Below are 13,039 nucleotides of genomic sequence, written 5' to 3' on the forward strand. Positions count from 1 at the left end.
GAGGAGGTGCCGCCAGCGCAGATGGGGACTGCACTAACGTGGCACCTCCCCAGGGCACCCCCCAGCACAGTGGCCTCCCCTCAGGCTGCTGCCCTCCCTGGGGATGGGGCTCTGCCAGCACCACCTGCCTCCCTGGGGCTGTGGCAGGGTGCCGCGGGGGCCACCCCACACTGCATGGCCTGGCATGGGGTGCCATGTGTGCCAACATGAAAACCATGGCACAGGGGTGCCATGTGTGCCACCCTGGACAGCCCAGCAGGGAGGTGCACCCAGACAGCATGGCAGAGAGGTTCCCACGTGTGCCACCTCAGATGGTCTGGCACGAGGGTGCTCCAGCCTCAGTGAGCCAGTGCAAGGGTGCGGCGTGTGCCACCCTCCTTGGCTCAGTGAGGCTGAGTGCAGCTACTCTGTTTGCACATCCTGTGAAGATGCAGCTCACGGAGACACAAGGGGCTTCTGTGATTTCAAGACAACAATAAGAACCTCCAGCCCTTCTCTCCTGCTAGTGTTACTAATAACCTCGATATTGTCATCTATTGTACCTGAGCTAACAGTTTATAAACCACCACCCGCAGCTTGTCCCTTATAGTTTATTAACATACACTAATAAACAGTATGCTTCACTCCCACTGTGCTGCCAAGTGAAGCCAGTCAGAATAACTGCATTAGCTTTACTGTTCTTTCTCAGCACATTTTTCCCACATGGGAACAATTAGGACAAACTCCCTCCAGATTATATTTAGAGATCCATCATATTTGCAGGGGAAAAAAATAATAGTAATAATAATCTTTTTTGCAAATATGTCTGTAGGCATCCACAGAAGATTAAACTGACTGAAGTTACCGAAAGTGATAGGGTCTTAACCTCCTCATCGGTTCCCCTGCATGGAAAGGGTTAATGCTCCCCAGGCTCCGACTTACACATATTATGCTCAAGTTTAAAAATAAGATGTGAAAGAGGCATTATGTAAGGCCAGTACTGCTATCCTGCCCATCTCCTATTTTGGAATTAAAGATCATCATTTCTCACATCAAAGGGGCTGGGTGAGAATAAAAGAAAAGACAGGAACAATGAAAATAGCTACCCGACACGAACCAGATCAAAGGACCAGGCACAGAAAATGAGGAGCTAGGGGGTCCTTTAATTACTGTCCACATCCTCCAAGTCATGTGGTGAAAAAGAAGGGAAAAAAGTTTTGAAGGCCACTGGGTTTTGTCTTGCTGTGGCTCCTGTTTCCACAGTCTGTGCCAGTTCCCTACAAACTGCTCTGCTTGCCCCCCCACCATTTTATTAAAGTCAAATAGGACAATAGGACTCCTGGACTACAAAACTCCTCCCTTATGCCAGGGGGAGTAGAGGGAAGAAGGGATAAGAGGGGCAGTAGTGGAGATAGTCTATAGCAATTGCCTGAAACAATTTCAGGAGGACTGCTCCAGGCAGCACCCCAGGAGCTGCTTTGGGAAGGAGAGATCTGGCTACTTGAGGCTAGCCTTTATTTGCAGGCCTCCTGGGTTGAGAAAACTTCAAATTCACATAGGGCACTGCTCCATGGGGCAGCAGATCAAACCTGGCTACTAGCTGTTTGAGCTCAGCAGCAGAAAAAAGGATTGCTCTGGGACTGAGCGTAAGTAGAAGGATGATTCAACTTCAAACATATCCCCCCCTTCTATACACAGCAGACAGTTATGGCTAATATCTCAATATGGACTTTAAAAATACACTGCAAATAACTTACTCCAGCATGCTGGCTGTGGGTTTAAAAATAATAAAAAATTAAACTAGTGGCATTATTGCAATGAAGCCAAATGTTCAAGTTTACCTTTCATGAATCATTAAGGGAATGTTAAGTTCTTTAAAAGGATCTCTTTTTATTTAACGCAGCTGTCAAGATTAAAATTTGGATATTTGACCACTGATTGGAGTGCCACATCGTAGCATTTACTTCCTTCTATTTATGTTTCAAATGCAGTGCGTTTCTCCCTAATTACTCTTGACTTACATTTATTTTTAAAAGACAGTATAAAAATAAGTGGCATAAAGAAATAATTGGACAATTATTTAAAAATTCATGTGCAAGAAGCTGACTAAACTTTCTAGAAAATAATAGTGCTTTGCCACTTTTTAAAAGATTTTGGAGAAGGATAGCTCCAGGATGTTCCCAAGAAATTGTATTTGCTAATATAGATGCTAGTAGTGGACACAGACAGAATTCACTGAAGAAGAAAATGTATTCCTGTCTCAGGTCAGTTTGCTTGGATTTACACTGTATGCCAAACTAGAGCATGAAAAGCATTCAAACAGAATTTTACAGACTTTGAAGGCTGCAGCTAATGTCACCAAGACAACATCTAGAAAAGGGGAATGAGGATACAAAGGCATCCTTCTCCTCATCCTATTTACAGCTCGGAAACAACTTAGACAAGCAGTAAGGATGATGTTTTAAGAGGCAATTTAGCCTCCAAAATCCAGTGAGTGCCAAGTTACTTCATCTTCTTTCCGATGAAAGTTGCCTCCATCGTTTCCTGCTCTTGGACACTAACACACAGTGAAAAGCCATTCTCAGGAGGACAGCTGAGGACTAAATTAAGCAAATATAGACTACAAAGCTGCTTTCTAAAGTGGGCATCATGCCTAGGCTCTACATCTAAGCAGTATGCTAGGTATGTGTACTAAGTTCCAGTTAGCTGTCTTGCAAACATCTGTGTTGGGAACCTTGCCCAAGCAAGCCTTCAAAGCTACCATAGGCTCTGGTGGGATAAGCATGGGAACGGTGGGACTGGGACATTTGCCTCCTTATTACAGGTCTTAAAGTATCATATTATCCATTTAGATAGCCTTTTGATTGAGAGAGCTTCCCATTTGGGCTTAGCCCCAAATGCTAAGAACAGATGAGATGGTTTAAGAAAGTCTCCAGGTAAAACATGAAAAGGATGCTTAACATCCAGCTTCTGATGAATAGCTGCACTCAGGGAGCCACAAGGGCTAGGGAAATAAACACGGTCAATTAAATGAACTGATTGAAAAGAAATCAGAGATCACTCCAGGGGAAATCTGAGATGCAGTCATACAGCCACCGCAGTCTTTTTGGAAGGTGGTAAGTGGGGCAAAAGCCAGGAAGAACTGGAGTGCCTTAATCATTTGGCAAAAGGTGGCTGCCATAAGGAAGGAAATAAACTTTAAAGGAAATAAAATACAAAGAAAAATCCATGATGGGTTAAAAAGGAGGCTCAATCAGCTCACTCAAAGCCTCTTGAAACCTCAGCAGTGAGTAGGGAATTGTAGTGGGGGAAATACTGCCCAGGCTGTTCAGCAAATGTTCTGTCCTTTCCATAGATTGTCCCACGAAATGCACTGATAGATGCTCTGTAATCTTCTAAAACATTCGAAGATGAAATAACAAGAAGGAATTAATTGGAGAGCAAACCAATAAGAATAGTGCAGAATAAGATGCATATTTTTTTATCTCATCAGAAAAATACCTACATGCTCATTCATGAGAGGAAGTAATTCTCTAACAGTTCAGCGATTTTTGATGCACTTGTTCAAAAGCTCAGGAAGATAGTGGAATCACCGAACAGGACTGCCAGAAGTAAAAATCTGCATGGGAGAGCTACCTCTGCTTTGCGTCTTTCCTTTACATCTTTGAGAGTAGATGCCGGGGCTGCCCAAGCAGTGGTGTGCTTTGTCTGGACTCTGAGCTCAACATCATACATAACTGAAGAAGGCCAAGCATGAACAGAAAGCACGCTTCTCCCCTAGATAAGTAGTCTGGAAAGGCCATAAATGTGAAAGCAGGCTGTTGAGACAATGCCAGCATATCTAAAAATCAAAACTAACGAGCTCAAGCTGCCATCACTAGGAGCACGTGTGCCTTTTCCTGTCTCACTTGCTGGAAACCCATGGGTATTGATGCAAAGGGAGGGAAGTCCTAAAGTGGTCTCACTCCATCTCAAGAGAATGGTGTCTTGCAGAGCTAATAGAGCTATTTATCCCAGGGAACTCAAGCAACAGTTACTGTTGGGATTATGGACTTCTGATTTTGACTTTTGTGGAATTTTGATTTTTGTGGAAGTCAATCACCTGGTTAATTCTCATTTAACCTGGCTGGAACAAACCACTGCTCATTAAGTCCTTTCAAACTGCACCAGAAACAAAACTCAAACTTCACATTTCACTACAGGTTCCTATTCTGTGAGAAGGATCAAACAATCACATAATAATTTAGTATGTAAGGGATGTATGGAAGTTAACTCTCTACAAACTGTCCCTCAAAGTTATTTCAATGCTACCACAAGAGAGACACAGGGCATACTGGAGAAAATGTGATCGCTACTTTTTTTCTTTTTTTTTTTGAGGATACTTTACATGAAAAACTACTCTAACGGACTAACTTCTGGAAGCCCATCTCTTACTGGTCAGAGAAGATCCTACCTCACCATGCTTTCTAGAATCAGGACATTTGATTCCCAAGTCCATTTCTATGACAGTGTCTCAGAGAGGTAATGAGGTAGCAGTCAATATTGGAAAAGAAAGCAGAGCAGTGCTCAGTGGTTGACAGAACTGCCTGGCCAAAAGCACAGAAAAGTAAAATAAAGTAGATTTATTTCTTCCTTGTACTAAGTTTATGATTTTGTAAGTGTAGGAGATATTATCCTCTGCTGAAGTTGCTCATTTCATCTTACACTTCTCATTTCTTCTCCTGAGTCAACAATCTCAGCTGTTTTGTTTAACTTCTTAGTTGCTGCTTCTTCCCTCACCATGCTGTTTTGACGTCTTATCTTCCTCTTGCCACTGTTCCTATCTCTAGACCTGTTATTCTAACTTTTCTCTGGCATACAATCCATCAGCCTCCCTGATTTCAAGACTAAGCTCATCCTCTTTCTATCTCTGCCTCTACATTTCTGTCATCCCCATGGTCAGACCATATAAGTCTATCTCACCCTAAAGTCATTCACTCTCCTTGCCAGTTGCTTTGTCTACCAGCTCTGTGAAACCAAGACCAAGGACAATTTGGGACTATGAAAGCAATATATAAGGGAGGGTCAATGCTTGGCAATCAGTTGAGAGACTGTTTCCAACATAATATAGATCCAGGCCAAAAAAAGAGAAACTTTGTCAAAATTACAAGAAGACCTAGGTGAATTTAATGCATATTCCAAGATTAGGAAATAAATAGGATTACATCCTTCAGAAAGGCATCATTGTTTAGTCGACCCACCTTCAGCCTAGCCCTAATTGAGTCGAAAGAACAACTTCACAACTCTCCTGCACACTTCCATACAACTAAAAGACAAAGTATAACTCTGATGCTTCTTAATTGTTATGCACACTTCCAGAATATAGTATTTATGTACACATGGCTATCTCAAACACAGATTAACTGATGCCTTACTGAACTTGCCCTCTCATACTGATATGAGATAGATACTCATACTGATCCATTTTGCATAACGAGTTTTGCTCAAAACCTTTAAGTTTTTAAATTCTAAAACTTTTAAAAATACTCACGTGAGGTTCCTAATGCAACTATAAACCTGATGAAATCTGCAACCAATCCGACCATTTCCCTTTGATGTATTCCTGCATGCTTCCACAGCACCAACTTGAAATAACCCAGTGAATTTCTTCCTTATTCTCTGGAGCAGATATAATGTTCTGGCTGTGACTTGAGTGAAACTCTGCAAATTATATGGCAAGAACAACTGTAAATTCAGAACATTCACCTGAAGACCATGCTATACCTTAGTGACACTTTTGTCTGGTAATTGGCACAACCCACACCCAGGAACAGAAGGAGACCTGGGCTGTCAGGCCACACAGGCCTGTAACAAAGCAGGGAAAAGGAAATGTCCCATGAAAAGCAGGAGTTTCTTCACTCATAAATGTCCCAAGTTCTTATGAAAAGGACAGACATAATTTTGGTGGTTTTCCTCTCCACTATTCCCTTTTCTGCTCCCTCCCATGCTGATGTTTCCCCTCCATCTGCTACCACCTGCCAAGCAGCTGCTACCCTGTTACTACTCTCCTACCTTTACTGCTACATGAAGTCACCCAGCTCCTCCCCTAGTATTTTAATTATCTTCTGCTGTCCATTTAAAAGCTAGGATGTGGCAAAACAATTATACAAGTCTGTTTCTGAGGGAACTGCCCTCTTCTTTAAGCTATCTACCTTAACATACAGCCATCTGTTTAAAGGGAGAAATCCTCCTTTATCCACCATCCTACCCAATAGCATGCATTTTGATCTCGCTCTGGGAAAGGCAAAGAAATGGGACTCCAGACAAAAGTCACTTTTTAAACAAACTGTAAGACTTTATAAGCTGATAAAGTGGAGCTGATGCTCCACTTGAAACTCAAAAGAGAAAGATGCCACACTGACGTCCCTACTTAAAATGTTTTTCAGTGGTGGCCTGTGGGCAACATCTTGCTTCTGCTTCAGGGGACTTCAGGAAAGGTAGCTGCCACAGCCCCACAGGACAGCTGGAGAGGCCAGGCGGGATAACCTCATTGCCGAGTGGACACCCCACATGTGCACAAGTCGAAAACATGAAGTTCAGCCTGCATTCTCCCAGGTTGCTGGGGAGGAGTAACCCCTCAGGAATGCCATTCAGACCACCTGGGGCATATGCTTTAAGTTAGTTGGTGTAATTTCTCCTCTGTTTTCAGCCTGACCAATGAAAACCTTCCCGTTTCCAGGAAGGAGCAAAATGCAAGCAGAGAGCAGGTGCCGCCTCCTGCTTCCTGAGTCAAGTGAAACCTTCCGCCTCGGCAGCCCCAGCCGGGGCATGTGAACCCCAGCAGCAGGCAGGCTGCCTACAATCACCCCAAGCACAGGCCCTACAGCATGACACGGACACAGGGCAGGCAAGGACAGGGCATGGCAGTGGCCCCTGCCACTGCCTCGCACCAGCGTTCACCTCAGTGTCTGCTGGCTGCCCTGGTGACTACAGCCTTCCTCCCTCCTCAGAGGTACCACCCCCCACCGTGCCCTCCAAACAGTGCCCACTCGCCTCCTGCCACAGACACCACATACCCCCACCTGTGCCTCGCTCTCCCCAAAGCCTCTTCCCTCAGGGCCCTGGCTGGTACCCCCACCACTCCGTGCCCCGCTCCGCCCACCCACTGCGGCCTCCAGCCCCCTTCTGCCCCCCGCAAACATGTGGGTCAGGAGCACAGGTCCCACCTCAGTGTGGGGAGTGTAGCAAGACAGTCCCACCGTCGCGACTCTGCTGTGGCTGCGTGTGGGCTGAGGCACTACCCTGCTCCTCACACACCCAACACCCGCACCGGAGGTGAGGCAGCACAGGAAAACTTACAGCAACCACTACGCCTTGACCTGGGAGATCACGGCCAGCAGGGGCTTTTTGTTTCGTTTTTATGTTAAAACCTGCCCCCTTTTATTTTAGGAGTTTGTTCATGAAAGGCCTGCTCCTCCAGCTGCCTGCAACTGCCGGTTTTCAGAGTCCTGACCCACACCCCAAAATTCAGTGTCATCTCTTAGCACAGAAACCATTTTTTAGATCTGTTTCCAGAAGAAGCAGATTTTCTCCTTTCCCTGCACTCCCTTGGACAGGGCTGGCAGCTCAGAGGCTGCTCAGCGCCAGCAGCCTCAGCTCTGCCTCCCACAGCGTGGCCCTGGCAGCGGCCCTGCTGTCAGCAACACAGCTTAGCATGGAGGAGCACAGACACTGGATGGCAGCATGTGGGTGCACGTTATCTCCATGAATTTTACTCACTTTTCTCTATGCAAACAACCTTGCAGTGCTTTTTACTTAGGCACTTGTTTTCCACACCACTGTCAGCACTTCTGAGGTCAACAGGCTAAGAGCACTGGTGAGACTTGGAACAGCTGGAGGAGGATGAAACGGGTACTCGAGAGCATTGTTCTAGTAAGACACCTGACTGCCCAGGAGCAGTTTATCAGTTATCTTTAAGGCAGAGAAGCCCAGTGTCACTCTGTCAGTCATCTCACAGTGGCCAAAGAGACCAGACCTCATTACTTTTGTGGCTTTAATTGTACTGGAACCTGGAACATCAAAGATGGGAGGTCAGCACCAGTAACCCAGTAGGCTCTCAAGCCTACAAGGAGAAAGTAAAAAAATCTTCTTTCCACAAAACAACCCTCTAATCTGAACCATGTCCCTACCTAAGTTGATCAGCAATGGTTGTGTTAGCATTAGGCCAAAGTTTTTACATGGTGTCCTCAAGAAAGATATTGTTCTTCACAGCTGACTTGCCCCTTTCATATCCAATGGTCATGACAAGGCAGATAACCAGCTTTTTTGGCAAAGGAGACCCATTATTCTGTTTGATAAGATATCAGCTGTGATTCACAGCTATGACGCTCAGGCCTTCAGGATACCCTGTTCCTGCCCAAACAGCCAGTGAACACTCCATTGTTTCAGTAGTTGAGAAAAAAAAACATGAACTTCAGCCTGCACACAAAGAAATGTAGTACACAGAGTGCTGTGTCCAGTTCTGGGCCCCCCAGTTTAAGAAGGACAAGGAACTGCTTGAGCAAGTCCAGCAGAGTGCTACAAAGATGATCATTGGGCATTGGAGCACCTCTCTTATGAGGAAAGGCTGGGACACCTGGGTTTGTTCAGCCTGGACAAGAGAGACTGAGGGGGGATCTTATCAATACTTCTAAATGACTGAAGGGTGGGTGTTAAAAGGATGGGCACAGACTCTTTTCAGTGGTACCCAATGACAGGACAAGGAGCAAGGGGCACAAGTTCGAACCCAGGAAGTTTCACCTGAATATGAGGAAAAACTTCTTTACTATGAGGGTGACAAAGCAGTGGAACAGGCTGCCCAGGGAGGTTGTGGAGTCTCCTTCCCTGAAAACATTCAAAACCTGCCTGGACATGGTCCTGTGCACCCTGCACAGGTGTGACTGCTCAAGCAGGGGGGTTGGATGAGATGACCTCCAGAGGTCCCTTCCAACCCCTACCATTCTGTGATCCTGTGAAATCTTCCGTTGCCGCACTGGGGAAAATATGATAGAGCTTTGGTGAAAACCCCAGCCTCTTCATGATAAAATAAACCACAGTATCTTACTACAATAAGGCCCATTCATTTCACCAGCACATCCCCACGTGCACTTGTTCCAGGATGGGAACCAACAAAATCACAGCAAAAGTGGATTGCGGTAATCCCTGGTTAATAATTATTTCCCAGGTTAGGGGTTTTTTTCCAATCCAACATTTGATTTCTGTTCCTCTAGCACTACAATACTGCTTGCCTGCCCACCCTACACAGTGTCTATATGGAAAGAAGAATACCCTGTTAGTGCCTGAGAGGTTCATTTAAGATATACAATACCCTCAATATAGTCTGTTAATTCTTAGAGAATGATTGTTAAAACAGGCAAAGAAATGCCCTCCACTAAAGAAAGAAAAATTTAACGTGTGAAAAAATGCCAGTTTAGGTCTATCGTGTCATGGCCCACAGGGGAGGCTTTTCCCCCATCAATACTAATTACCTACTAGGCAGGATACAGCACTATATGTTAAGCACCATGTCTGATCAAGCAGAAGACGTTTTTAAATAGTTTACTACTTATTAGGTATCCTGCACTCTACGTGCTGTGCTGACATAAGATTTTATTGCTTATGGATGCAATTGCCAAAGTCTAAAAAGTATAAAGGTTTTATTTACTTAAGGCACACAAACTACTACTGTTCCTAAACACTATATTGGGGGAATCGCCCTAAAAATTGGAAAAAGAAATATGGCTGACAGGTTGCTAGTGAGAAAGATCCAAACTGGCTAAAATAAACCTGGAGAGCAACGGATATAAAATACCAAAGGCATGAATCTCTGTTTTCCTCTGCATAAATCTGGTGCTACGGGGTATGAGGTTGGGGTGGGGGGAGCAGGAAAGGAAGAAGAGCTGCAGAAATGCACCATGTGTGCACGCCACGCACCGGAATTCTCAGCCGATCCCCTTCTCCAGTGTCACTGTCTGCTGGCTGTGTGGGCAAAATTGACTTCTTGTCCCCGATAGCCAGTGAGCACACAGCCCAGAGACCTGACAAAGCCATTGATTTTCCTTGTCCTTAAAAGCATGCTTCGCTGAGCTTGGAGCTGTGCGCTTGTAACTTTAAAGGGGGTGCATTTATTTAATTGTGCCTTTTCTTGGCCTGAATTTCCCCCAAAAAGCTGAAGAGGGCATGTGCTTATTATCTTTTAGTGCACTATGTACTTGGTGCAACCTGAGCTCTTCGGATACTTCGGTCTGAAAATCAGAAAAAATTAATTTCAAGGAAAAACAAGGCTGCTCTGTGACTTTGATTCCATCAATTACCATTATCTTCCAGCGCAGCCCTCCCTTCCGCCCCCGGACCAGTTGTGTTTAACTTTCTTTGCCAGTCGCTGTGGCCCCGCAGTGCGCTGGTGGTGCGGCGCTGAAGGCTGGCTGCCGCGCGGGGCCCTTATCAGGCGCTCCCAGTCAGCGTTGGCCCCACACAGCTGTCAGGGTCCCCCTCTGTCCCCTGCGTTATCTGCCGCTGCAGGCCTCGGCTGGGCGAGGAGGGGGCCCACAGCCACCCCTGGCCTCCCTGCCACCCCCTGGCCAGGCTGGGCTCTGCCGCCAGCCGCCCCGCTCCCACCGAGCCTCCTCCGGTGAGCCCGAACCGTCTGAAGAGAGGCAGGAACAAAACCGCAAATTTAGATTAATAAAGCATTTGTTGATTCTACAGAAACTTAGCAGGCCCCTAAGAAATCCACAAGAGACCTGTGCAGCTCCAGTAATTTTCTGTTATATTATCTTTCTTGTAAAATACTTCCCCAGACAGAGCCCCCAAAGGGGCTCAAATATCACTGTGACTAACTGAAATCAATGTGCACTCACCTACTGACATTTTTACATAGTTTTTGGATTTAGTATCCGGCCCAAAACACAATCAAATCTTCTGCCAAGGAAATAACAGGCACTTAGCTAGTCAGCTATTAGTGTTACAAAGGAAAAAATGTGGGCACCCAAGGGAGATGGGAGAGACGGCATTGACGTCAGGGGTAATTGGGTGTCTGAGAGAAATTGCCAACGGCTGGCCAAAACCCCCAGAGGCCCACACAAAGCCGAGCTGCAACTATAATAAAGGAAAGTAAATTCTAGAAAGGGGCTTTGCTGCAAAGAAGTCTAGCAGGAAACAAAAATATCTCCCACATACACAAACACACACACACACAAATGAAAAAAATACAAAATACGTTTAGGAGCTCTCTTTCACACATCTGGTTTAGGCTAAAGTGCTTTCTACTTTTTTTCCAGGACCACATGGATTTTTATATTGTACCGTATGTTCACCATCTATTTTTATAAAGAGAATTCAGGGCTTTAAAGAAACTTATTTTTAATCATGTGGCTTTAAACTACAGTCTCTCTGTCACCCACTCTGGCACTGTTAGAAACAGTTTGGTCTTTTCTTTAGAAAAACCTGAACTTCCACCGAGATTGACAAGTATAGCAGAGCCACTGCAATGGCCATGGTTAAGGAGCTGTCCGACTGATAAAATAATATTTTCACATTTAAAACCTCTCTGTCACTTGTATTCTATCTATATATTTCAGTGCCAGCACTCCCCTCACACACATGCTCCGCTCACTTGTGAGACTTGAGGGAAGAGATTTCAGATCAGACACCCTGGGCAGGGTTTAGCAAGGACTCGAAGCTGTAGCCTCTTCTTTCCACTCATCCAGATCCCTACCATACAAACACAGAACTGCTGTCCTCCTAACACGCTACCACAGATGAAAAATCGAGTGTATCTGATCATTTCTTACTAAGACCTATCTTTCTTTGTCCCCTTTCTCTTCCCTCAGGACTTCTGTTATACTCCTCCCATGATAAGACTCAAACATCTTGTCACTAATTGTGTTGTAAAATTCAGATTGCTGTTTTCCAGGATGATAAACTGGTTTACATCTTCTACATAAAAGATTTAGAGTTTAAGCAAAGTTTCAAGAATAACAAAATGATAAATATCTTAATAAGTTCAAATCTTCTATTACACATACTTGTGCCCACATCATAACAATCATCATATTGCATCTACAGGGGTCCTTATAAGCCTATCAAGCAAGTGTTAACAATCTCACGTATAAACTGCCCTCCACCCAACCAAAGAGCAGAGAAGGCAGAATCACAACTTAGAACGAGGCTAAGGTACAAACAAAACAGCCACACACACAAAGCACAAAGGGCTCCTTAAGCACCACAGCAGCTATGGGGTAAAGAAGTCTTTAAAAACACATAGAGCTGAGTTTGAAAAGATGAGAAGCACTTGATCATAAAATTCCATCACAGAGAACAAGATGATTGTCACTCTCAGAGAAGTAAGAGGGGCATTAACACAAAAACCTCACTAAGAAATATACACAAATTATACTAAACAAAAATCAGATGCAAACAAAAAAAATTACCTCGGCATTTAAAGATGAAATTTCTTCATCTCTTCCTGGTGAGCTTAAGTCTTGCAGATTATGCCATTCATATGGAAGAAGGCCCAGAAAGGCCTCGTCCACAGTTGTACTGCGCATGGGGCAGCAGGGTGTGGGGACGCTGTCTCTACTACCAGCATCATTTCTTAATGGCAAATGTACATGCATCACTCAGACCTCAAAGAGTTAGCCAGGAGCACTAGGCATTCTTCCCTCTTCACTTTCTACAGTGCTCACGGTTCAACAGAGAAATGGCAGTTAAAACCATTGGACTAACACTAATAACACGTCCCTGACAACAGCAACAGAAACAGTTAGCAATTAGTTTCTATCCTGAAGTTCACATCCTTGCAGTTTTATTGTGCTAATACTGCAATGAGATATTTTTCAAACTTCTACCTTAATTTTTAAGAAAATATAACCATACATCCTGTAGCCAAGCACATGTGCATGACATATGAATTAAATCATTCACACCAAAGCACTACATAAAGGAAAATGCAGCCTTTCCTTTATGCTCAGGTAAAGCAGTATATGAGTAATAAATGCAAAACGCCATAATATTAAATATTTGTATCTAGACAATCTTATAA

General features: G+C 44.5%; 1 protein-coding gene across 4 annotated transcripts in view; it reads right to left on the reverse strand.

The window, feature by feature from the left end:
- Positions 1 to 13,039, reverse strand: part of ZNF423 (zinc finger protein 423) — a 234,545-nt gene that overhangs the window by 129,710 nt on the left and 91,796 nt on the right. Inside the window, exons 1-2 of one of the 4 annotated variants that reach the window (XM_075101563.1) lie at positions 7,185 to 7,339; positions 5,510 to 5,679 (exon numbers count right to left, since the gene is read on the reverse strand). The exons of the other annotated variants lie outside the window; for them this stretch is intronic. Coding sequence (XP_074957664.1) covers positions 5,510 to 5,564 — 55 coding nt within the window. The 5' untranslated portion in view covers positions 5,565 to 5,679; positions 7,185 to 7,339. Of the gene's footprint in view, positions 1 to 5,509; positions 5,680 to 7,184; positions 7,340 to 13,039 lie in introns of those variants that run through there. 4 annotated transcript variants of the gene reach the window in all.

This window comes from Phalacrocorax aristotelis, chromosome 8, assembly GCF_949628215.1.
Source record: "Phalacrocorax aristotelis chromosome 8, bGulAri2.1, whole genome shotgun sequence".
NCBI classification, from domain to species: Eukaryota; Metazoa; Chordata; class Aves; order Suliformes; family Phalacrocoracidae; genus Phalacrocorax; species Phalacrocorax aristotelis.